General features: G+C 42.2%; 1 protein-coding gene across 1 annotated transcript in view; it reads right to left on the reverse strand.

Annotated features, from left to right (window-relative positions):
- Nucleotides 1-144: 144 nt before the first annotated feature.
- LOC109514029 (cadherin-8-like) overlaps nucleotides 145-25,134 on the reverse strand; it is a 95,504-nt gene continuing 70,514 nt past the window's right edge. Inside the window, exons 4-7 of the mRNA XM_019866817.1 lie at nucleotides 18,413-18,532; nucleotides 9,247-9,414; nucleotides 8,981-9,168; nucleotides 145-1,589 (exon numbers count right to left, since the gene is read on the reverse strand). Of these exons, the coding sequence (XP_019722376.1) occupies nucleotides 1,332-1,589; nucleotides 8,981-9,168; nucleotides 9,247-9,414; nucleotides 18,413-18,532 (734 nt within the window). The 3' untranslated portion in view covers nucleotides 145-1,331. The remainder of the gene's footprint in view (nucleotides 1,590-8,980; nucleotides 9,169-9,246; nucleotides 9,415-18,412; nucleotides 18,533-25,134) is intronic.

Below are 25,134 nucleotides of genomic sequence, written 5' to 3' on the forward strand. Positions count from 1 at the left end.
AAGATGAATTTTTTTTTTTTTTTTCCTGGATGGGAATATGTGCGTGGATTGGAAAATTGCTAATTCATTCAACTGCCATCAACAAAATAAGGCAGACGGACCCAAAACATACCATTATATGTCATTTATTTCTTCCCGTTTCCGATTATTTATGTATTTGTTTATTTTATTTTATTTTTTTTTACCAGGGGCGTAACATCCTGCAACCTCCACTCCTGGCTGTCTCATCACGAAACATGAGGATGGCACCGTGCATGCAGAACAGGAAAAAGTCCAATGGTGTTTTCTTTCCAGCCAATCTATGAAAGGCAGCCCGCCCGCCCGCCACGCAATTACAGTGCACCCAACCTGATGAGTGTCGCGTCGAGGGAGAAAGTCGCCAGGGGAATTAATGAAATGCCATGACCAATGGAAGAGGGGGAGATATTGCCTGTATAAAGCTATCATCAAGGTGCCCTTGTCGTTGTCATGGGTGAGAAGTTGCGGCAGTTTCAACTCATAATCGACTTTCTTTTTTTTTTTTTTTGCCGCTGTTCTCTATATTTGTGGAAATGAGAGCGATTCTTCAGTGGTACCTGCTGAAAGGTCACACGATTGAAGACATTTAATTGTCTCTGTGTCAAACTTTATTTTATTCGTACAACGCTGTGTCTGGGAAAAAAAAATGTGTCTCTTCTGGGAAGTTACTGCAAAGATAAGGGATGGGGAAATTGGGGCTGTCATTCGGTCGCTCCATTGAAAAGTAGAGAGTCAAATAAAAATTTGGAAATTTACTAAAATACGGTGATATCTTGACTTATGAGTGCCCCAACATTTTGAGTTTCTTGAGTTATCAACCGTCGCAAGTTGATTTCCCTGTTGGGTGCTAGGGAGCCAATTTTCATCCGTCATACCTCTGACTGAAAGTAAAGCTTTGTGAGACTAGCTTTGCAGGCTACATTTTCAAAATGCGCCTTTCAAATCAAAATGACAGACTTGCTGTGTATTGTCAGGCTTTTTATGGGGGGGCGGGAGGGGGGGGGGCGCTCCTTAAAAAAGACATGACTGCCAAATTCCATGTTGTCAACTCAAACTGCATTCAGAGGCTGGATTTTCAAGTGTGTTGTTGAAGAAAATGATCAAAATGCCCCTTAAACGGCCACTCCGAACCAAAATGGCAGACCTCCTGTGGCTTCCCTGGCATGACTTTGTGAGACTTTTTTTTGTGGGTCTATGCATTAGAGGCATGCCTCTGCAGGTCCAATTTTCCCAAACAATGGACACATTGAACTGCAAACCTTGAACTGAACTGCTCCGCTTAGCTTTCATAGGCTGTCTGAGAGCACGACGTCTTACCTGACTTGGCTGCCACTGGAGTCCGGGTCCCTGGCGCCAACCGTGCCGATGACGGTGTTGACGGGTGCATTCTCATTGACCTCGAGCATGTAGATGGGTTTCGAGAAGACGGGCGGCTCATCGGCGTCCTCCACGACGATCTTGACAGTGGCCGTGTCCTTGAAGGGCCCCCCGATCCCCCCACCGGGGTCCGACTGCACATTAGCGGCTTCCACTTTGAGTGTGTACGTCCTCCTGCTTTCAAAGTCTAACGCCTGCAAGTAAACAAAACAGGAAGTGTCACCCAAAGTGATGGGCTCAATCCAACGTCACTTTTGCAGTTTCCCGCAATACTTTTTTAGGTGACCCAAAAGTAACGACTTAGCATGTGCAAATAGGAATGATGAAAATAAACGCACAAGCTAATGTTAGCATAGCGCCGTCTCTGCTTTGACTCAAGAGTTTCATTTTCTCATGGCACTTAGTCTCTTATTGACTAAAATTATGTCCTATGCGACTGAAGGGCCGCAAACCAAGTAATCAGAGACAATTTTATCAACATGTTCCACGATCGCTGACACTAGCAAGCATTCGCCGCTCACTGAGATACATACGGGCTTTAGTTTCTTTGGACAAAACTGGTCTCAGAGAAATAAATACAGAAGACATTCATTTCCCTTTAAAATCATGTCATAACCCGTTGCATGTGATGTGTTGAATGTGACATTTTCAAGATTCATGGATTTTTTTTTGATTGAAACGCAACTTACACATCTCGAAATTACATCAATAAACACACATCATCTCAACCCGCCAATTTCTCACTGCAGTGGGTCTCCTCCTTGATAAAAGTATCAGTTTAGATGTTTTTGGCTACAAAATTAGAAATGATGAGAATAAACATATGCTAATGTCAATTTTGGCCGTTGCTATCAATTAGGACTGCACTATTAAATACAAGAGATCCTTTACCTCCTTCACTTACACTGCTCATACACTATTCAACGTGGTATGAGTTTTACAGTTTCTTGTGGAAAAACACATGATGCCTGTCAGAGCTTTATCACGCTAATTAGTTACCTACGTATTCACCTTTCACATGGGACGTCGTACCTTTATCGAAAAGTGGTGCCCAAACGTTCCTTTTGGGGTAATAGTCACTTAAAATTAGCTAATGATTATCGCTCTGTCAGCAGGAACACAATTGATTCACATTTGCATCCGTCAGGCTTTGTCATGTTACTTTTCAGAAAATGACTCTTTGTCAGGCTGAGCAATTACTCTCCGAATCTCTTTGTTTACGCACTCGCTGACATCACATTATTAGCGGGAGTGTACTCCGCCCGGCTAACACAAAATCAATAACGACAAGCACTCTGTGGAGGTTATCAAGAAAACTCTCCAAAGGGAGATCAAAACAATTTGTCCGGGGCACGTTGTCATGTCGGTGAGATTTTGCAGCCGCCGTGGCGTGGCCTGCGCTGATTCCTTTGCAGATGGCCACTCATTTATATTTAATAATCTGGCCAAATTTGACCTTGTTTGAAAATTAAAACAGAAAAAAAAGAAAAGGTATTTTCTTTGTGTTAGGAAAACCGCATGATTTATTTATTTTTTATTAATTATTTTTGAATTGGCATTTTTAGTTTCACACTGACCCATGAACACTTTTTGGGCGTTTTATGACTCAACATGCACGGGGTGATATTGATTTTTGGTGGCTTGTCACACTGGCCCCCGCATGCATTTTGGGGTTGAAAGGAGTTGCAAGCTGGCGGAACCCGAGCTGCACTCTGTGCGGGGGACGTTTTCAGGAGCCCCCAAAGCCTCTCGGAGGTTGGTTCTTCCACGGTCTGAGGAGCTATTTGAAGCACTTTCATCCTCCTCCTCCTCCTCATCTTTCTCCCCCTCCGAACCCTCCATATGTGGTGAGAGAGAGAGTGAGAGTGAGACCCCCAGCCAGCGGATAACACTTTAATTCAAAGGTTAGCGAGAGGAAAGCAGCCTGTGTAAGACCGTGCATGGATGGTCAGAGTGATTATATGGAAATCGGCAGAGGTGAGCTTTTGGAGACCGAGTCAAATATTGCTTCCACCCTTCGAGGCGGCCGACTAAAATATGTATGAAAACCAAAAAAAAAAAAAGTCACTGTTATACCATACTATAGTGAGATAATGGTGGAGCGCAGACGTCTAGATTAGTGTCAGTTGTCACGGTTCACAATATTAGGTACAGCTCATTTTTCGCTGTTGCTTTTGGCTTTGTTTGCTCTATTTTTATTATGCCCTCTTTTCTCTCCTTTTTTATGCCCAGGTTTCCAGGCGAGCTGCTTTTTGACTCTCCTCTGATTGTACATCAACAGGTTCTCCATCTCGGTTCCTTGTAGGGGTTGATGTTTGTCTGTTTGTTTGTTTGTTTTGTTTTGTTTTTTGAAGCTCCGTCTGTCTTTCTGCTGGCTCTTTGTATTTAATGCTCACTATGCAGGCTCCAACATTGAGTCTTTTTTGATGTGAGCCCATTCGTCCACCATGAGCCAAGTTGTGATGGCCCTGCCGCAACCGGCACTCGGCCTTGTTTTAAAACCATACTTCTATAATTAAAATAACATCAATGCATATGTAGGCCCTACCTGTGCATGAAATAGTGAAGCATGTCGTCTCAAGCAGCTAAAATACATGTAAATATGGGCATCTAAAATACATGTAAATATGGGCGATTCAGGCAGCCGTGTAAAAAAAAAAAAAAAAAAAAAACTATCCACACTTGCCACATCCCAGTGTATACTGTGGCTCTTGTGAATTAAAATAGCATTCAATAGAATGCATCATTATTTACTGTATGGGCGGCCCGGTGGTCGACTGATTAGCGTGTCAGCCTCACAGTGCAGAGGTGCAGGGTTCGATTCCGGCTCCAGCCTTCCTGTGTGGAATTTGCATCGTTCACCCGCTGCCTGCATGGGTTTTCTCTGGGTACTCCAGTTTCCTCCCACACTCCAAAAACATGCGTGGTCGGTTAATGTAACACTCTCAATTGTCCCTAGGGTTAAGTGTGAGCGCGGATGGTTGTTCGCCTCTGTGTACCAGTTCAGGTACCTAAATATCGATGGAAGGGACAAGCCCTGTTTTTTTCAGGTGGGAGGAGATTGCTAGAAAGTCAGATTTTCGCAGAATTTGGTCCACAGCATCTGTTACCACGGTGACTGAGTCCCAATGACACTTTTAGGCTCTTTGAAATGGACCAATCCGACTTTCCACCATGTCAGGGTCAACCTCCCCGGAGTTTTCATGTAACCTACTTGCTGGAATGCCCCTCAGGTTGCAACAGGTGCTGTTGTTGTCGTTTGTTATTGCAAAAATAAAACCCACTCTAAGCGATAAAAGTGTGATAGCCTCTGTTCCAACCAGTGAGTGCACATCATGTTTTGTGTTTTTAAAGCAGGGGATCTCAAGGACAGCATGAGCATGGTTTCTTGTGGGTTTTGACCTTCACTACTGTCGAGTGGAGGCATTAAAGTACTCAGCAGTAAATTCCAATACCATCACACACGCACACACACGCACACACCAGAGTTATAGAGTAGTTATATTGACTTACTCTCAACAAAATGCAAAAAAGTGTCAGCTAACGGACAACCGAGAGGATCTCATTGCATGAGTTATGTATTATAATAAATGTCGCAACCAGAAGCTAAATATACTAAAAGCTCCAAAAGTGTTGCAGCCTGGCACCGTGTTGGAGTTGCACAAGATTTGGAACCAAATGAACCTCATGGATAAAATTCCAAAGTAAAATCCTGCTTGCCTATGGGCTCGGATTACGAATGTCACATGACCAAACCCAGCAAACAGGTGAGCCGTGACAGTCGTTACCGGAGCCGGTTGGCTCTGTGATGTCATTTATATAAATATCATTTTTTTTCCTAGCTTTTTTTTCAATACTTAAGGTTAAAAAAAAAAAAAAACATTAAACGGGTCTGAACATGGCTGGTACTGAACGAGTGAAGTCATTTTAACGGAGTAAATAGTGTAGCACTTGGTATATAAAGTGGCATATAAAATAAATGAGTAGATTCCTGAGAAAGAGTCTGTAGTGTGTTTTGAGACCAGAAGTAACATTGTGTTTGTTTATCCTCAGTTTTGAACTAAAAGAGTCAACATGTGTTCACTCAAAATGGAACAGCAGGTGAATTTCGGCTTCTTCTTTTTTTTTTTTTTTGTATTGTCTAACTCCCACATCCAGCCCTGCTGCGTCCCTTCCAGTCGGGGGATCACATCTGGATGGACTGGCAAAGAATGGAGAGACTTCAAAGTTCCGCGCAGGCTGCATGGGGTGAAAGCCCAGCATCCTACTAAAATCCCTCGATGGGCCTGAGGGCGGACCGATAAAAATGATTTTTTTTTTTTGGAAAGCCTCAAAAAGCAAATAACCCTCTCAAAATCACCACTCTACTTCAAACCAGTTGGCCGAAGACCTCCTCCAACCCCCAAAAGTTTGATCGATGAATGGTAACCTCGCAGCAAAAAGGGGGTTTTAACGAGCGCCAGAAGGCACTTTAAAGACTGTGGATGGGATGTGTCAGCAGGAGCCTTTTTGCTCTATCGTCGTGCTCCTTCATTGGACCAGCAGAAGTGCGCTCACGGAGAAGCCGACTTCCCCTCGCATCAGTGTCATCCCTTTCCTCCCCCGAGGGCGTTCACGCTGCAGAGGAGCGTGATATGTTCCAATGTGGACGGAGACCATGAACAAGTTGAGACAAAAGGATTTAATCCTGGTGGGCGGATCATCGCATTGTGTAGCACCGTGCTCAATATACGGTGCAAGACATTTGGTCAAGCTCGGACCTTGTGGCGTTTGACAAAATGTCTTTTTTTTTTATTATTTTTTTTTTTATGGTGAGCTTTAAAACTGAGCTAAATTTGGGGTGTCACGCCTGTGACACATGGCTGAAACTGACTAAGGGGACTCGTTTGACAGCATTTTACCACCGCCCGTCTGTTGAGCACATTTGGTGCCATTTAGTAGCACTCAGACAAGTTGATTGTAAGGACTCTAATATGGTGCCTTTAAAAGTCAGATCGATCCTGCGTCTTTTCAGGCAATATAAATGTGAAAGTATATAATTTTCCGGCAACGATTTAGGCAAGTTTGTTTATTCTCGTGATTCTGATAAAGATCAGAACACATTTTATGAGCAACTTATCTCAATACTTTGTTCATGAAAACGAATGAAAAAAACGTGTTTTACGAAAATGGTGAAACTACATTTTAAGTTTATATAACAAACCAAAACTAAGTAATTATGGGAAAAATGTCCTTTATTTTCGTTTTTGGCAAATAATCAGATACATGAGCCTTGGGGTTGATCTTAAATTTATTTCGGTATAACAGCACAGCCGCTAGCCGGAAGAAAGAAGGTGGAAGAGACGTTTACGATTTGTTCGTCCTTACTGCGTAGATGCTACGTCATCTGGCGGCAACTGGTAAATAAGCACCGCCAGATGACGGTGCTCCTCGGCGATAGCAGCGCTCGGAATGGCCGTCGCACTCAGCTGGAAACGTGACGTTTCGATAGATAACAAGTCTTCTTTTTTTTGCCTAGTATATGAAATAATATAAAACAATTAACAACAGGGTTGAATATGCCTCAATGAGGATTTAAGCCTTCGAAGTTGGCAACTTGTCAAAAAGTGATGCAAAGTGAGATCGATCTAGTTTAGACGCTGTGATGCATCAAACTGTAGTAACAGCTTTAAGCATGGCACTTATTTGCGATTCATAGTTTGCAGACTATTACAGAGTACTCGAATTTGATTTGTAGATGGTTGTTTTTAAAATGTTTTTGAGATCATATTTTTGTTGAATTTTGACGACACCATATTGACAATTTTTTTTCTTACTCTTACAAACAAAAAAAATTCACATTTTTTAAAAACTAAAACTTTGTAAAAACCACATTAAAATGGAGAATTTTGGGGAAAAAAACAAATAAAAACTAACAAAGCCGATTATAAAACTAATTACATTAAAAAAATAATCAAAATTGTCACATTTGCGAGGTGGTGGTGGACCCCAAAAAGCAGGCAGGAGGGAGGAGCAGGTTGCACTTGAAGAAGTGTATTGAAACAGAGAAAACTAAATCCAAAACAAGCATAGTCCAAAGTAGCAAACAAAAATGACAACTGAAGCTAAAACAGAACCGTGACCAAAACATGACCGAAACAAACCTGACAGCAGCAGACAAACGGCAACAAACAAACATGACAGTAGCCAAGAGCAAACAATGACCCGACACTGAGTGTTCGGGCTGGGAGTCCTTTTAAAGCACTAATTACATAATGACCAACAGGTGTGCAGCTGCAGGGAGAGCCCTACAGTGCCACCTGTTGGTCCCAAACCGGATAATGACAAAAATATGATAAAAAATAACTGCAGTATAATGAAAATCTCCGCAACTCATCTCGAACTGTAAGCTCTTCCAAAGGGTTTGTATACTTTTTCCTCCCATTGTAGACAACTAAACTTACCTACCACAGGCAACGGAGCCTGCATTTTCAAAATTCCACATTGTCCGCCCACACGCAAGGTCTTCCGACTACCGCGGCAGCTGTTCTCACCGTTATGCTGGAGATGAGCCACCACGTGATCACAAACATACAATTGTTTGCATGTTACTCAGGCCACAAACATGACTTATCCGGACAACAAGCACCATGATGCTTCACGACGTCTAAAAGCTGTCAGGTTTCGAGTTATATCGCAGTGTAGGATGGAGTCTGAAGCTTGGAGCAGAAGTTTCCTATTTGGCTTTATAAAAGACCCGACAAACAAGACAACCGTGTCTTCTGAAAACGCCCACTCAGACAGGAAGTGCGAGTTGCCTCAGAAAAAAAAAAAAGACAAACATACTTGTGACATTTGCTTTGTCAACAGTTGGCGTTTTTTTGACTGATGTTATTTGTTGTCCCGGCGGATTGCCTGAGTTCTTGCGCACTGCACACCTCCTACACGTTGCGCTCAACATTGTTCACACTCATAACTAAATGGCAGCACATATCCTTGGGATAATGTGGATTCACCTCACAACAAATATAATGAAACTTGTGGAATGAAGGAATGTAAAGCTGCAAGCAGCAATGAACAGGTTTTTTCACGGCGAATCCTTGATATGATCGTCAAACATTTGTGGGGAGGTAAGGGGCTTTGTTCGGTCTACATTTTTCAGCCTTCAGCACTGCTCTCAACCTACCTTAAGCAAGTGTGACTCATATAAAACGCTCTGTGACATAAACTAGCACAGTTGAACCTCTTTTTGACGTATCTCGTTTATACAGTTTCTACTCCGATTACGTTCAAAGTCCCGATTTTACGTAATTCATTTTCCATTTGCCGATTTTGCTTACAACGAACAGCTTTCCAACGTAAATGGCTATTTTAAACCAAAATGGCAGACGTTCTGTTCAAGTCCATTCTTGGAAACTTGTGACATGACATCCACCGAATTTCAATTGTGCTTGTGTTACGAAGCCAGGGGAATAATGGAGGACTTTTCCAGCTGGATGTATCTTAACTTTCCATGGCCATCTTTTTTTAAAACAGTTTTTTTACATTGTGTAGTAATTTTTGCAGCAACCCATTTAGACGGCAAGCACATTGGGCTGGAACTTACCTTTTTGAGTCGCAGAATCCCTTCTTGCGTCTGCGGGTCTGTGACGATCTCAAACACACCTTGCTCGTCACCCTCGATGATGTTGTACGTGGACTTGGCATTGTCACCGACGTCCCGGTCGTTGGCCTTTACCTTGCCTCCCATCTGCCCAATAGGCAGGTTTTCGGGGATGGCAAACTCATACAAATCTTTCAAAATGCAAAAACCACAACGGAAGGTATTAAATGCCAATTGGGAACTGGGATTTCACTTGATGGGAGACTCACTTTTCGAGAACTTGGGCGGGTTGTCGTTGATGTCGGTGAGCGTGATGGTGACGGTGGTGGTCCCCGACAAGCCTCCCATGTGACCGCCCATGTCCTTGGCCTGGATGACCACCAGGTACTCCTCTCGCATCTCTCGATCCATTCCGTGGAGAGCAATTTTGATGGTGGCTGGAAAAATCATCAGCGATATAAATCAACACATAACATAAACATACGTCCGTCCATTTGTACACACACATGCTGCTAATGTTTGTCTCTTCTTTATCTTCTCCCAGAATGCGTGTTCTGAGAATTAAGTTCATGTTTGACTGTAGAATTGTAAAGTTAGCGACGTTATGTCTGTGTCAGACCTACTAATGGCTAAGCTAGAATGCTAAGTTAGCATGCTAAGTTAGCGTGCTAAGTTAGCGTGCTAAATTAGGGTGCTAAGTTAGCGTGCTAAGTTAGCGTGCTAAGTTAGCTAAATTAGCATGCTTAAGTTAGCATGCTAAGCGACGCTATGATTTAATGTTTAAAATCTCGTAATGTGTTATTGTGTCCACTGATAACATGTATGTTGTGCCTTACGCGGCTGCTGAATGTAACGAATAAAGTGACCCGTAATACAACGTAGTTATTATAAAAGTAAAGTAATCAGTTAGGTAAGTTACTTTTTGAACCAGTAAATAGATTACTTTGTCAAGGTAACGATTGCAACATGAACATGTTGTGTCTGTTCATATCCAGAGCCAACGGAAGGTTCTGTCTGCCCAAACACAAAATGGCGGCTGGGGGGTGCGGGACAGAAAAAAAAAAAGTCATGACCAATTACAATCACAAGTGTTTGTTGCTACATATGCGAGAATGCTGCCAAAATGCTCTAACCTTCATAGCCACCTTACTTGACAATTTGTTGACGTGCATTATTTTTCAGGACCACGACTTGTCGCAAAGCGTGGAGGTTAAGAATTCCCTGGAGGTACATGTATTTTTTTTTTTTTTGCTTAGCTTAGCGTAGAGAAAAATACGTACATTACTTGTTTTCCGCAGTCTGCCACTATTTGTATTCGGATTGAGTGCAAATGATGCTGTCTGTCGTGTATAATCTGGGATACTGTATGCGAAATGGACTTTATTGACTGCGCCACAACCGTGGAATATAAAAAGGGGCTCAACGACGGCATATCTGGATAATCCACTCAGAGAAACAGACACCCGCAGGATCATCAAATGAATATAAAATGGATGCCTTTTTGGCATGACACCCCCCTAAAGCTCTCCGTTCCAGGCACCACAAAATGAGAATGGGCCAAAAAAAAAAAAAACGACATTGAGGGTGAGGCTTGCATTTTCTATTCTGGCGGCTTGCTGTCCGCAGAAATGGAGCACCAGTGGGGGTCAGATTTCCTTTTGGAGGTCACAGAATGAGATGCGAGTAAATCGCATTTGTGCGAGTCTTAACCTTGAAGTTTCAAGGAAGTTGCTTTGGAAAAAAAAAAAAAATCAAGTCAGGTTGAATCAGCGCTAAATTTCAAGCCAGTAGAGTCATAATCACTAGGTTAAGAAAGTCATAAGCAAGTTGTACAATCTTGCTAAGTAACGGAATGTATTCAGACATTTAGCCCTTATGCAGTCAATATCTTTCACCCTTCTGGTTGCTGTCAAGGTATTTCGGTGCGGCTAGCAGACCACCCTGGGGGCCTGGCTATCAGTTGTGTCTTGTCAATAGGGTCCTCACAGTGTGGTCACAAGGCCAACACTGGACACCCGATGTCGACCATGCATGCGTATTGGCGTTTATTTACCATATAATCTCCACAGACACACCTACTCATGTTACTTTCTTACAGATCAGAACCTGTATAACATTACACTGGGGAACAACTTGAGTCTTTTAAATATATATTTTTTTTTTCTCGCAAATAAAGCTTTTTCTCCACATTTTACCCTCCAGATGAAAATAATCCCAGCTGAAGTAAGAAGAGTTGATTACGGCTCCGTGGCAATTTGTTTGTGCAGTCACAATTGAGACAAGACGGTGAGAGGTGCGTGCAGCTCCCAATAGGTCACATTTATCAAAATCTGTTAACAGATAGCTAGCGTGGTAGAAATTAAGAGGAGAAATGCTGTCTTTTTTTCTTAAATTTGAAACCATGGGCATATCTTGTAAATTCAATTTCATTTTATGCGTTTTTTTTTTCTTTTAGTATCTAAAGCTTGTAACTATTCCATCACAGTGTTTTATTATCATCCATACACATTGAGTCAATATGTTTGAAAAAAAAATTGTATCCTGTAGCTCAAAAACGGAGATCACTTTTGGATTTCACACCCAGAAATTAGTTTAAACCGGCAGGCAGAGTTAACGCAAAGAAAATTATTGTTATAGTAGTCATAGTGTGCTGCTAATGAACTGCATTTTTTTTTCCTGTTTACCATGTTCTCTTTTTTTCTGCCTCCTTACGGATGTTACACTTTCCTACTGCATTTTCAATAAATATCACAACATAAACAACCACAGATGGAGTAGATCAAACTCCCACGTTGCACACAAAAGCTTCTTCGGCATAAAAAGGCAAAGAGATCCAACAATCGGCACGGTGAAGCAGCTGAACAGGTAAAATCAGGTTTATAAAAACAGCTGTAAGAACACATTTACGATGTTATTTTTTTTTTTCATGGCTCCAAATCAATTTCATGGCTTAGTAAATGCTAGACCGGCTATCCGTTAGCTACACTGTGAAATTTAGCCTACCCGTCGTTCTGTATTTTATCGTGACAGCTGAATTTCGATGTCATAATTGTAGTCTCCTGTCTTTGCGTTACACACCTTGCATGTTGTCACTTCTTTATCCCTATTTTATCAAAAATATAATCCTTGAAACTCAATTTACTCATCTATGTAGCTCCCTCCATGATACTTGCTTCATGAGGTGGTTTCATAGCACTCTGGTGGGCTGCCAGGTTTGTGCACGCTACACAGAGACCAAAAAAAAAATTCAAAAATTCAAAAATGGGACAATGTTGAAAACGAAGGGTTTTAAATACAAATGTCCAAGATTTGCTACGTCACATCATTCCAGTCAAATCAAGTTGAGTCTCATGAGTACCCAGTCAAGGTCAGGTTGAATCTTTTATGAGTTTTAGCAAAGCAAGCCCAAAGTCCTGAAACTGGTGACGTGAATCTGACCTGAGTGAAGTCATGCACCTCGAGTCCCTCACCTCTTATCACAGGCAGCGGCGCTTAAGTAAAAAATAAAAAAAATGTACACCGCCGATGTTTCAGCTCAGCCATATCTCACCAGCCACCTCAACCACCTCACAACCCCGCAGCGCAGATGACATAATAGACAAAATCTAATTACGTGCCGAGCTGTGAGTTAATCCAGCGGCTCTTGGAAGACGGAACAACAACAATAAATGTTGCGCTTTATGAACAGGCAAGCAACTTCCTTGACAACCAACCCCGGCAGCAAGCGAGCGACAAACCGTTCTGTCCCTTCATCGTCTGATATTCTTGTCCTATTAAATGGCACTTGTCACTTCAAGATGAAGCGCGTGTGTAGAATGCAACCACGTACACGCATCATGTAAACAACATGTCTGTTCATCCCATTCACGTATACACGTGATGTAAATATGTCTGTCAATGTCAATACACTCCTCGCTTTAAGCTGGAGGCTTTAAGTGGACACATAATTCGAATCGCTTTCCATTCACATACACACCTAAAGTAAATATCTGAATGTCAATGCACATATACTGTTAACACGTGTCTATTTAACATGCATAATGTCAACATCATGCTTTTCCTTTTGGTATGCACAAATAATGCCATGATCATCCCGTCCCTTCACAAACACAAATATTGGTGATAACCGATGGCCCATTCATGTGCACACAATATGTCTGTCTGTCCACATACATTGGAAACGAGAGCTGCAAGCATTCGCAACTAATCCGTCATCAAATTAATTGGTAATGTATTTTTAACGTGTCAAAAACCTCAGCTGTCTTCAGGCAGTGGGCGGGGGACGCCCTCAACTGGTTGCCAGCCAATCGTAGGGCATACATAAATGAACAGCCATGCGCGCTCACAATCACACTAAGGGACAATTTGGGAGGAAACCGGAATAGCCCGAGAAAAGCCATGCGGCCATGGGCGGGGAGACATGCAAATTAAACACACACAGGAAGGCTGGGGCCCAGAATCGAACCCGGCACCTCTGTACTGTGAGGCGGATGTGCTAAACTGTTGACCACCATGCCGCCTGTAATTAATTCATGTTTGTACATTTTCTATGCTGTCAGTTTGAAATAATTACCTTTTTTTTCCAATCATAGACACACAAACACAAATTCTAAGTCTGTCTGTCAACCCTCACGTCTCGTGACTTTGACTGTTTATCCAACCATACTTCCGCTGTCGATCTGAAGATTCTATTTTCTGTTAATATTGATGAAAAATGTAAATACGTTGTGAAAATAAACCTTTTTGTACTGGCCATTAGATGTTGATTTTCTCGAAAACAGTGTTGACTCGCTGCAGGAATGCGGATCCTTGACTCATGGCTGCAAGCAGGAATAAAACAACAAACTCCCACTGCCTTCGACGCTGTTTTAGTCAGCCGAGCTTAGCCTCGACTTTCATCATGTTCCACAGTATCCTGTCTTTGAGAATGTACTGATGTCCTTTCCCTTGGCTTTAACTGTAACACCAAAAATGAAAAAAAGACTGGCAAAATCTTTACATTTCATCATCATCATCATCATCATCATCATCATCATCATTGCCCATCCATCCATCCATTTTGCAATCAGCTCCTCACCAGGGTCATGGGTGTACTGTCTTCGGGTGGTAGGAGGGGTACACCCTGAACTGGTTGCCAGCCAATCGCAGGGCACAAATAGACAATGGTTGTCTTGCTTGTCGCACTCACAATCACACCTCGGGACAATTTGAGAGAGTTCCATGAGCCTGCCTTGCATGTTTTTGAAATGTGGCAGGAAACCGGAGAACCCAGAGAAAACCCACGCAGGCACAGTGAGAACATGCAAACTCCACATAGGAAAGTCGAAGCCGGAATCGAACCCTGCACGTCTGCGCTGTGAGGCGGAGGTGCGAACCAGTTGCCCAGCGTGCCGCCCTATTATCATTATTATTAGTCTGTCCGTTCAAATGCACTCCATTCAATACCAAAGTCTCCATGTTCATTTAACACAAAAGTGAAAGCAGGGACATGTAAAAATGGGCTGCTTGCACCACTGTGGGTGTGAACACAGTCGACTCTATTCAAAGCCAATCAAAGTGACTCCTCTCCTTCGCCTTACATCTGGTACACTCAAATCTCACATGGCGCCGTCTCCATGCGGAAAAAGGATGACGCGATCCGGGACTAGAGCATTGTCACTCTGCTTGACCGGTATGGCCACAGACAATGTATATGGGTAAATGCAGAATGAGCTGATGAGGATCCCTTCTACTCAAATATCTCTGCGGACGTCTGGTATGGACTCACAATTTGTTGATTAACTTTTTTAATTGACCAATTTACATATAAAGTTCATGGCGGTTTGTGAATTAACAAATATTACACACACCTGTTTTTTTCATTCACATACATTTAAGCATCTGCACGACCAAACGCAACTCAAAACATCTGTCCTGGCAGTTCTTCTGTCAATTTCTGTGTATCGTTCACATCTGCACATAAAGGTTAACATGAAATAATTGCCACACAAAGTTAACCTTTGACTACACAAACACACACATACACACGTACGCACACTCAATTCCCCCCCAAAACTGTTTAAATGTTCATCCCATCACACACTTCATGTCAATATGTTTCAAAAACACATTGACACACACACACACACACACACACACACACACACACACACACACACACACACACACACACATTTCAAACGGTGCAGATATAAGCTACGAGGTGCACCATCTACTGTACATGTGATGCAGCAGGAGAGGTCTGAAGGACAAAAAGTGTATAGGGGGAAGACTTAAATATTCCATAAATATTACATTCGAAGCCATTATATTCTCTTTATATCTGCTCAAATATTCCAAAGTACCGTTAACTCCTTGTTCCGCCCGAGGAAAGTTCAGCGTGTGTGTGTGTGTGTGTGTGTGTGTGTGTGTGTGTGTGTGTGTGTGTGTGTGTGTGTGTGTGTGTGTGTGTGTGTGTGTGTGGCAAGCATCTGATTTGAAGGTAGGCCAACTCAGGCAACGAGCAACAAACAAATCCAAAAATAAGACAAACGCACTTCAGTCATTGGCGCGCTCCTCATCTCTGAAGTTGATCACGGTTAATTATTCAAATTAATTCCTAATCACTCAAAAATGGGAAGATAGACAAACACTCATTTCCATAGATGAACTCCCTCCACCCCCACCACCCACCAAGCTGAGTGATAAAGTGGGCCGCAATGTTTATTTATTGATTTATTCATCCGCAGCTTTTCATTTCTAAGTGTCAAACACTCCTTAATCATTGCTTACCGTTTTGTTGTTGTTTTTTTTTTTTCCATTAACATTCGTTAAAACATCTGCCGTACGTGAACGGGCCATCTGCATGCGCGCCGCTAGCGCGGAATGCTAATGCCGCGTGCTATTATGGACAATCGTTTTCCAACTGCAGGTGTGGCGAGACCGTGGCGGTGGCGAGCACAAGGCCGGCTCCGCTTTGGACCGAGTGTAATTATGCACATAAATATTCTCGTTCCTCGCCTTCTCTCTTTCTCTCTCTCATTTCCTATTTTTCGCCCCCCGACTTGTTTACGACGCCACCGATTCCCGTCTCATGTGTTATTAATGTAATTCATGTAATCCTGTCCTTTATACTTTGTAGACACGTATTAGAAAGTCGTCCAGAAAAGCAAGTAGAAGCCTCTGGAACAAAAAAAAAAAAAAAAAAAAAAAAAAAAAACAAAAAAAAAAAAAAAAAAAAAAAAAGTAAAATAAGAGAAAAGACATTTTTGCGGCACGGACGACATACAGGACGGTCACAGATCCAAGAAGCCGGAATGTGTTTGGAAATAATTCGATGCCCGTGCTCATTCTGCCTCACGTGGCGGGAGCGCACGGGCACGTCATTATTATTACCGTTCTCATCAATATGCATTCATAACCATGCGACCGTGTTGCATTAAAGACGGGCAGTCGGCAGATAGGCTCTTGCTTACGAATCTCGCAATTATGTAGATTTAATAAGGGCTTTGATGCTGCTCATTGTCCAAGCACGCAATATATCACAGATGATCGCTTGACCTGGCTAAATCCCTTCACAAACAAGGACGGAGAAAAGCACCGATGTGTCCCGCTGATATCGGGGCCGCCCGCCTTTTATCCTCGTCTATTCACTGGCGGCGGCCATTATACGGCTTGCAATCACATGTGCGGCAAGCTGATAATACTTTCCATTTGTGCTGTCATTAACTTTTGAAGCACGGGCGAAAGAGCCCCGGCGAAGATCGCCAACGCCGCTTCATTAAAAATCATCTCAGGCCACTGACACGGCCGCCGCATGTTTCTTCCTTACTCAACCTAATTACCCTTTTCAGGTTTTTAGTCAAAGCTTTGCTGTCAGAATCAGGCTGCGAGGAAGCCAATTATCAACAGCGGACCTCGGACTTTCACCCCGAATCTCGGTTCACTATTCGTTTCCCGTAGAGGCAGCGAGTCCTGGATCAACTCAAACGTGGGATGAATTGTGCTTTTGCTGAAATCGCCATATTCCGAAAAAATGAAAAATTTAATTTGATCACAACAATAAATGTCACATGGAGTGTACTTATATAGTAACGTAACGTCATGCCTCCAACTCACTTTTTTCAAACCATATCAGCGCTTAACGCAGTTGGGTCAGCCAACAATTAAAACTGCCGACGAGCTTTAACGAACCCTGATGAAAACTCAAAATCCGCGACCCTGGCTAACGCTTGCAAACCTTCAGCACACAGTCGTACACGGACTTGAAGTTGGAGTGTTCGCCTATCTGCTTCCGATTTGGGTTCACTTGAAATGATTACCATAAAGGGGCTCGTCAAGGTTTTAGCCCTGGCATCTGCTCAAAATGGCAGCTTGAAATCAACATGGACCATTTCCTGTTAAACTTGTGGCATGGATCCTTGAGACTTTTGTCACGATGAACATGCCCAAAGCAACTTCCTGTGGCTCAGTGAAACTGGCGTTGGGGGATGGAATTATACGAATTTCCAGTTTCACCGGGATACGCGCGCTGGCCAAAACGGATGACTATTCGGGCATGATGAAGCCCCGAAAAAGAGGATTAATTCCTCAGAATAATAGTAATAAACCGTGATTATGAGAGGACCTTCTGCTCTCACACGAAATATAAAACAGAATTTATACCTCCACACTTGACCTCAGCTAACATTGTGAGCCGGTTTATCTGAAAGTCGGCGGCTAATGAAAAGGAACAATGTTTAAATACGAAAAGAGTTCCTGGCCCATTGAAATAATCCAATAAGATGTTATCTTCACCTCCCGTTGAAGCCTATCTCGCTCTCATTGTGGCCCGTTATGGGCGTGGCGGCATTCATTCACTCACCGCTTTGTCCGACACCGTGTCGCCTCGGAAGCCGTGAAAAGGATTGGCGCGCCATATTAACAGCCGCGATTAAATTTAATGAGCCATCTTGCAGAGATCAGATCGGCGACCAAACAATGGCGAAGTGCACAAAAATGGGCCTTTTATTGGCCTCGATGCTAGTTAGCATTTAGCACAAGCGAGCACCTTTGACTTTTTGCGATGTTTGTATAAATACGAGTAGTTGTCATCAACTAATTCGGTACTTTTTGTAAATCGGCTCTCAACAAAGCTCGGGGAACACGTTGTGATGGCATAAAAGGTAACCAGCTATGAAACAACACGCGACATGTACCATGATTTTTGTGCCCTCTTACTTTGGGCACTATGGAAGGTATGAAACCCATTTTCAGAGCATCCATTTATTTATTTACAAAGTTAACTTAAATACATTTCAGTCTGTGATGTATTTGTTTTATTTCTAATCATTTTTTTTACTTCACTAAAAGATCTGAATCAGTGCAGTGGAATTCAGGACCTCCGTTTTTTTACCGTAACATTAGCAGTGTGTGTGCAGCGTGTGAGTGATCTTGAACAGGGACAAGAAAATTCACCTGAATTGGGATCCACAGAAAAGTAGGGTTGCCCCTCCAGGATGCTGTAGACCAGCTTGGCGCTGTTGCCGTATACCGGGTCGTCGGCATCGGTGGCAGTCACTCGGGTCACCGGGGTACCTGCAAAGATAAGGCGTACCATCAATAAGCATTGTACATTTGTAGAGTTTTTTGTGTTAAATGTATTTTAATTAGAGCATCTGAGAGCATGCAGCAGAGGTGGGGGAATCATGTCACATGACATCACTGAACAACCAACTTAAAACTTGCATAAAATGTCTTACGAAAATTTATGAAGGATTCAACTTGACATTAAATGAAAGAAACTCAATTTGACTTCAACTTGAACGACATGTCGTCATTTAGTTCATAGTTGAAAAGCTGCCATTTTATATACGAGCACCCAACATTATTGGTATTACTGTATATAACAAGAATGATATTTTTAATAAAACTGGGAAAAAGAGAATGAAGTCAAGAAACACAAAAAAGTACCACATCAACTCTAACTTGATCTGTCATGAAATCCACAAACACAGGTGGGCTAGCTTAACGTCACCTTTTTGCTAACAGAGAACTGATCAAACATGAACTGTGCTTCATGTCAGTTATGTGTTGAGATGACAATTTTGTGACAATACAGAGTAGACTGGTTTGGGATCATTAAAAAACGATGACATTGTGAATGTTTTGGCTTAGAAATGTATACGTTAACACAGCCTTGTGTGAGAGTGGACTTGCTGCGGTCATACAGCAGCGCATCCGCCATATTTGATGTGGCAAATCTGCACGTAAACAACACCTGACGCGGCCCCAACTTGAGACTCCTGATGACGAGCTTAAGCTTTACTGAGCAGTCTGCGTTGATTAGCCGTCTCCTGCTAGCTTTCAGCTAACCTGATGGCTGCAGGTAGTATTTATAGACGCGCTGCAGAAGAGGTAATTAGTCAACTGGAAGCCATATTGCACTTGTTTTTGGCTGTGATTTTTAATAACTGTCGACTTTGAGCGCACATGTTGACTCGGCTGAATAAATAATGCGAGTGCGAAAATGCTATTCAGACAGCTTTGAAATGCAACCTTCACACCCACAATGTAGCGGGAGTCTCTGGGGAAAATTTCCAAATAGGATCGTCACCATTCAATTAGGCTATTGAAAAACAGACTATTAAGGAGTTATTAGTGAAATTAAACTCATTTAGGTTCACTTGTGGAGAGCGGTGCCCTCGTAGGTCTCCGTGCAGGAGTGAGAGGAAGAAAAAAAAACCCCACAGAGACAAGCTGGCTGAAAGTATTAGACAGGAATGGAAATGGTTCCTGTGAAAGATGTTTGAAAGGTGGGCTGGCTGCAAACGCCAAGCGCTCCCATGTCGCAGAACAAAGTGGCAGATTGTTTTTGGCCATCGACACAGCAACTGAACGCTTCCAGTAACATGAAAACAAAAATGATGCACATGATGTGGTAGGATAACACAAAAAACCTGCAAAACAGTCAGATGTCTGTGCTGTGAAATGTCAGGTGACCAATCCAGGGTCTAGAATAGGATATATAAAAACAAAACCAAAAAAACAAAGAGACAGCTTTTTGTGGCTACCGAGAGCCATTGTCGTTGTCTTGAGCCTATAATTTCACAACGAGAGGGTGGTCATCTGAGACACGGGCGAGCCACTAAATCACGGTCTCAAAGATTTATACTTGCCGCCGCCTGTTACGCCTCCCGCGGAGATTAAATTGCAGACAAACGAGCTGTTGTTTGAGTCATAAGCACACACACACACAAAAATAAAACAACATTAAAAAAAAAAGTTTGTGTACATTCTCACTAATTCACCTCTGTTCGCTTTTCACAACGCCTGTGATCATAAAAGTGGATAAACAATAAAGCCAAGATGAAGACTCGAATTTTGGGCTGCGTGTCTTTCTCTTTCAATTGAAACCTGCCTTATTGAACTTTGAGGCTCTTATCTTTTTACAAGTCAAATCCTCAATGACAAGATCAAATGTCAGGGTTTACAACCAAGTCAAAAATCTCCAAACTGGCAATTAAGTTTGGACTTTTAATTGGATTAATTTTGATCGTGATTTTCAAGGCAATACCCCAAGGTCAGAGTTCACTCCTGACAAGGACCAATACTACATATCAATGAATCACAATCACCAAATAATTTTTGGTTGAAAATATCACAAGGTCAATAAATTATTTTTATTTGAGCCAGATGTCTAATCGATGGACGTAATGCAGGTTTTCTTATATCGTCAGTATACCTGTGTGTCGATGCAGTGGACTAAATAAATAAATAAATAGATAAAGAAAGAAAGAAATGTGTTTTTGTGTTATCACCAGTTATTCTGATGAGGTCAAAGGTTTTTTTTTTTTTTTTCCACAAACAACGAGTCACAGCTTAAATTGAAGGCCTGGGTGTGAGCTTTACAAATCTGTAAGATGACAACTATGATGACCCAGTGGCCAACAAACTTGTACGTTTTGCTTTTAAATGTCGCCATTCACTGTTCTGTCAAGTCAAAGTTGTATTTTCAATGTACCGCGTTGAGTCACACTTCACATGAAAGCTCACATATTTTCTCATTTTCCTGTGATGACACATTGACCAAGAAAATGATTTATTGCTAACTTTGTTCAGGTTGATGGTTGTCTTTAAGAACTAAAAAAGAACTCTCCGCATTCTATTGGATTGATATTTAGTTTTTTCTTTTGTAAAAAAAAAATAAAAAATTGGTGCAATTTTCACTGCATCCATCGTAATCTCGTTAACGTCTCATAATTGCAATAACAGTAAAAAAAAAAAAAAAAAAAAATTTAGAGATATAAATTTTGAACTATATCGCACGGATCTAATTAAGTCACATCCAGCAACCAAAACATGTGATTTTGTAGCTTCAAAACGATATGGGCTATTCCTCGATACGCCCAAAATATTTCACACCTCACGCGCCTTGATGAGGTCTTTCCAGATATTTGTATAAAATTATTTATTTATTTATTTATTAGATTGTTTTAGGACTCAGTAACAAAACAAAACAACAACAAACAAAAAACAGCCCCCCAAAAATCCTTGTCAGATATCAACAGAAGATAAATACAGAAAAGCTGCACGGAAAAAAAAAACAGTGCAACTTTGAGATGAGCCAAAAAACTTTCACAGAAACTTGTCGGATGCGTAACTAAGACATTAAACGAGTTCTTTTTTGGGGGGGAGGACAGAACGCAGTAAGCAGACAGCGCGGCACGTACTGTACAATCATTAAAAATTCGGTCCGCTCGTGTGACCGTGCGGAGGAACAAATTAGATCCAGTGTGCCGGTGATGTTTGCCAATTGTCAAATGAATAACAGGAAAGACAGGTGAGGAAATTGCACCTTCTCCCGGAGATGCCACGTCTTATCTTCGCTCAAGTTAAATTACTGCCACTCGAGCGAGAGAAGGCAACCGCACACACGCGCGCACACGCACACACACGGACCTAATTATGAAAAGTAGCTTCGTCCTTCTAAAAGGTGTCTGACTATTGCAAACAGGCTTTATAAATCCCGAAGAGGGGGACACCGAGGGTGTGGCGGTTCATAAAAAACAGTGGAAGCGGCGAGGCATGAAATAGCTCCATCTCTCTTTCTGCACTACACTACACTTGGATTTAAAAAAGTGAGGGATTAGACCGCCATTGTTTTTTTTTTTTTTTTTTTGGTCCCGTTTCAAATCACAAGATTAGCTTTCCCAAAACATCCCGGCATGCAGATGTTGGACCCTGGTGAATGCTCTTCGCTGGAGGAGGAACATTTTCTCCGCCTTGACATTATAGAGATTACAATGTCGGTTTCAAACTTTTCCCGGTGTGGAGAAGGCCTCAAAAGAAAAAAGAAAAAAGCATGAAGGCAAGCGGGTGGAGGGGTGGAGGTGAGGGGGTGGGGGGATTATCCATTTTAAAAGCCCACAATGGAGAATGTAATATGCCAGAATGAGTGAGCATAATGACTCACGGGTGAGTAAATAAACACTAACGTATACTAACGTATGCGCTTTGTTTCCACGTTTCCACTGCAACGACCAGTCAAGTGAAGGACAACACATGAGTGTGTTTCCGTGGGAGTAAATGGCTTGGAATGGAAGAAGAATTGACAGCTTAATCCATCCATCCATTTTCCGATTCGCTTATTCTGACAAGAATCGCAGGGGTTGCTGGAGCCTATCCCAGCTGTCTTCGGGGCAGTAAGCGGGGTACACCCTGAACGGGTTGCCAGACAATCGCAGCGCACACACGGACGAACAACCATCCGCGCTGACAGTCACACCTAGGGACAATTTTGAGTGTTCAATCAGCCTGCCATGCATGTTTTTTGGAATGTGGGAGGAAACCGGAGTACCCGGAGAAAACCCACGCAGGCACGAGGATAACATGCAAACTCCACACAAGAAGGCCGGAGCCGGAATCGAACCCTGCACTTTTGCACTGTGACGTCGACGTGCTAACCACTGGACCGCCCTACATGGGATTAACTGAAGACTAAATTCTTTGGACGATTAGGTACAAAAGATCCCCCATCCAAAATGAATCTGAAAACATTCAAGTTCATTTTGTCACCAGTAGTTTGGAAAGCTGTGGCCAGTGAGTTCAAAGTGTCCACCAAAGTCGCCCTGCACTTTCAAGTCTCAGCCGTCTTTTCTGGCTCGAAATGTTTAACTTCTCACACGGTCAATATGTGAACTAATTCAACTTGATTTGGGTTTGGGGAACAAAGGCACACCTCAATTGTTCGTCTAATTACATGTCAAGTTAACAAATACTGGACTCGCCTCCCTGGAGGCATGATTGCCCTCTCTGCTTTTTCTTTTCATCTCAACCTCAGTCATGCCAGCCAATTTCACTCTGGCCATTTGGTATTTTTTTTTTTTTTTGTATCGGAGTGAAAAATGCATTTTACAATCAACTAGAGCGGCAGCTCTCGAATATTTTGGCATTTGGACATATTGTGGGATCATCTTGATTTTTTTTTTCTTCCCTCCAAATTTTGCTGCTGTAAATTGCGAATTTCTCCATTGTGAGACAAATAAAGGTTTTCTTATCTTATCTTAAATTAAAACATTTCAGTCCATTTGTAGTTTTAAGAAACGTGTCAAAGTGTGATGACGAAAAAAACAAATCTATATTTTATATTGCTACTTAGCAGTAGAAATGATGGATTATAAATTAGAAATAAGGGGACTGAATCAATTTTGTTAGATAGTTGTTAAATTGTTATGTTTGTAAGTGTGCCTTGACTGTAGTGGTCATTTCATGTTGATCAGGGGCAGATATTGTTTGTTTTTCTTTCCTCCCCCTTTCATTTCATTTCTTTGAATAAATAAATCAATTCAGGAAAACAGAATGAATCAACATCAAGGGCTATTTTCATGTTGTGTTGCTTCACACAAACAACCAAAAATCTGACAAAGCAGGAAGGCAACCTGCAGATGCTCCAACGTTTTTCACCACAGGGGAGGATTTCCAGTTTAAAAAAAAAAAAAAAAAAACAGAAAAAATTCAGGCTGCCAGCTGGGTGACAAAAGTATGCAAATGAGTTACCTGCTCAAAGTAAACACTCTTAATATTTCTCTCTGTGTACAGCTGAGCTTCAGTGGGCCACACCGTCGTGCGGCACAACTGGGACGCTCGTGCGCACTTACTGCCCATCTTTATTCATCCCTGCGTAGGCCCTCTCTGTGTCCCCCCCCGGTGCGTGTAGCCAGTCAGACATAAACACTATTGTTTTAGCAGGGCTCGCGCTCTCAGCAGGACGCCGTGAGCCCCCCACGACATGACACTCTCTTCTCCCCTTGTCCTCCTCGCCTCGCCTCAGCGAAATCCCTCTGCATGGCTCAGTGCCTGCATGCATACTGTATGAATGTGGCGCGGCTGCCCTTCACGCTTCCGCACCGTGTCACCCAAAGTTTTGTCTTTTTTTTTTTTTCTTGCAAGGTGGACTGCGATGATACGGGTTGGGCAAAGCATGCTGGGTAATGGTGTCTCTGTTCCAAATGAGTTACCACAAGTCGAAGCATCTGTTGATCTTCTGCATCATGTACAGTGAAGCCATTTAAGTAGATGAAAAGCACACAGAAAAGTGGAAAAAGAAAGACGTGATGACGTCATGTCACAGGTGATAGTACTTTGCGGCACTAACGCAAACATTGTCAAATGTATTTATTTGTTTCATTGGGACAGTGCACATTAATCAACACAACAGTGTAAATGCACCGGACTTAGCATAAATGCTAGTTTTCATCCATAGTCCCAAGGCAGGTTCCTTAACATAAACATAACAAACAGCTAACATAAAATAACAAAAGAACATAACACGACACATAAGGTAAAACACGGACAGTCATGCAAACTGAGCCACTTTTCCTGCGTACGCTTTGTTGTTTGAGACAGTTCTAGATGAAAGAGGAGAGAATCCAAGTCTCCTTTCACCATATAATCCGTCATAAATAGAAGTGAATTCAGGGCTGGGGCATTCATTACAATGTTTGGCTGCTCTCCATTTTCAAAACAAACTGTTTTGGTCAAGCTACCGAGCCAATCACTTGCACCGCTCCTGTTTTGAAGAGAGCGCCGAAAGGGTGACAGGACAGAAATCCTTTAGATTTACTTCATTTGAACATATACTGTACATCAGTTGCTTATGATTAGACCGTGTTTAACATGTTATTTGATTATTTATATAA

The sequence above is a fragment of the Hippocampus comes genome, unplaced genomic scaffold, assembly GCF_001891065.2.
Source record: "Hippocampus comes isolate QL1 unplaced genomic scaffold, H_comes_QL1_v1.1 scaffold82, whole genome shotgun sequence".
Lineage (NCBI taxonomy): Eukaryota > Metazoa > Chordata > Actinopteri > Syngnathiformes > Syngnathidae > Hippocampus > Hippocampus comes.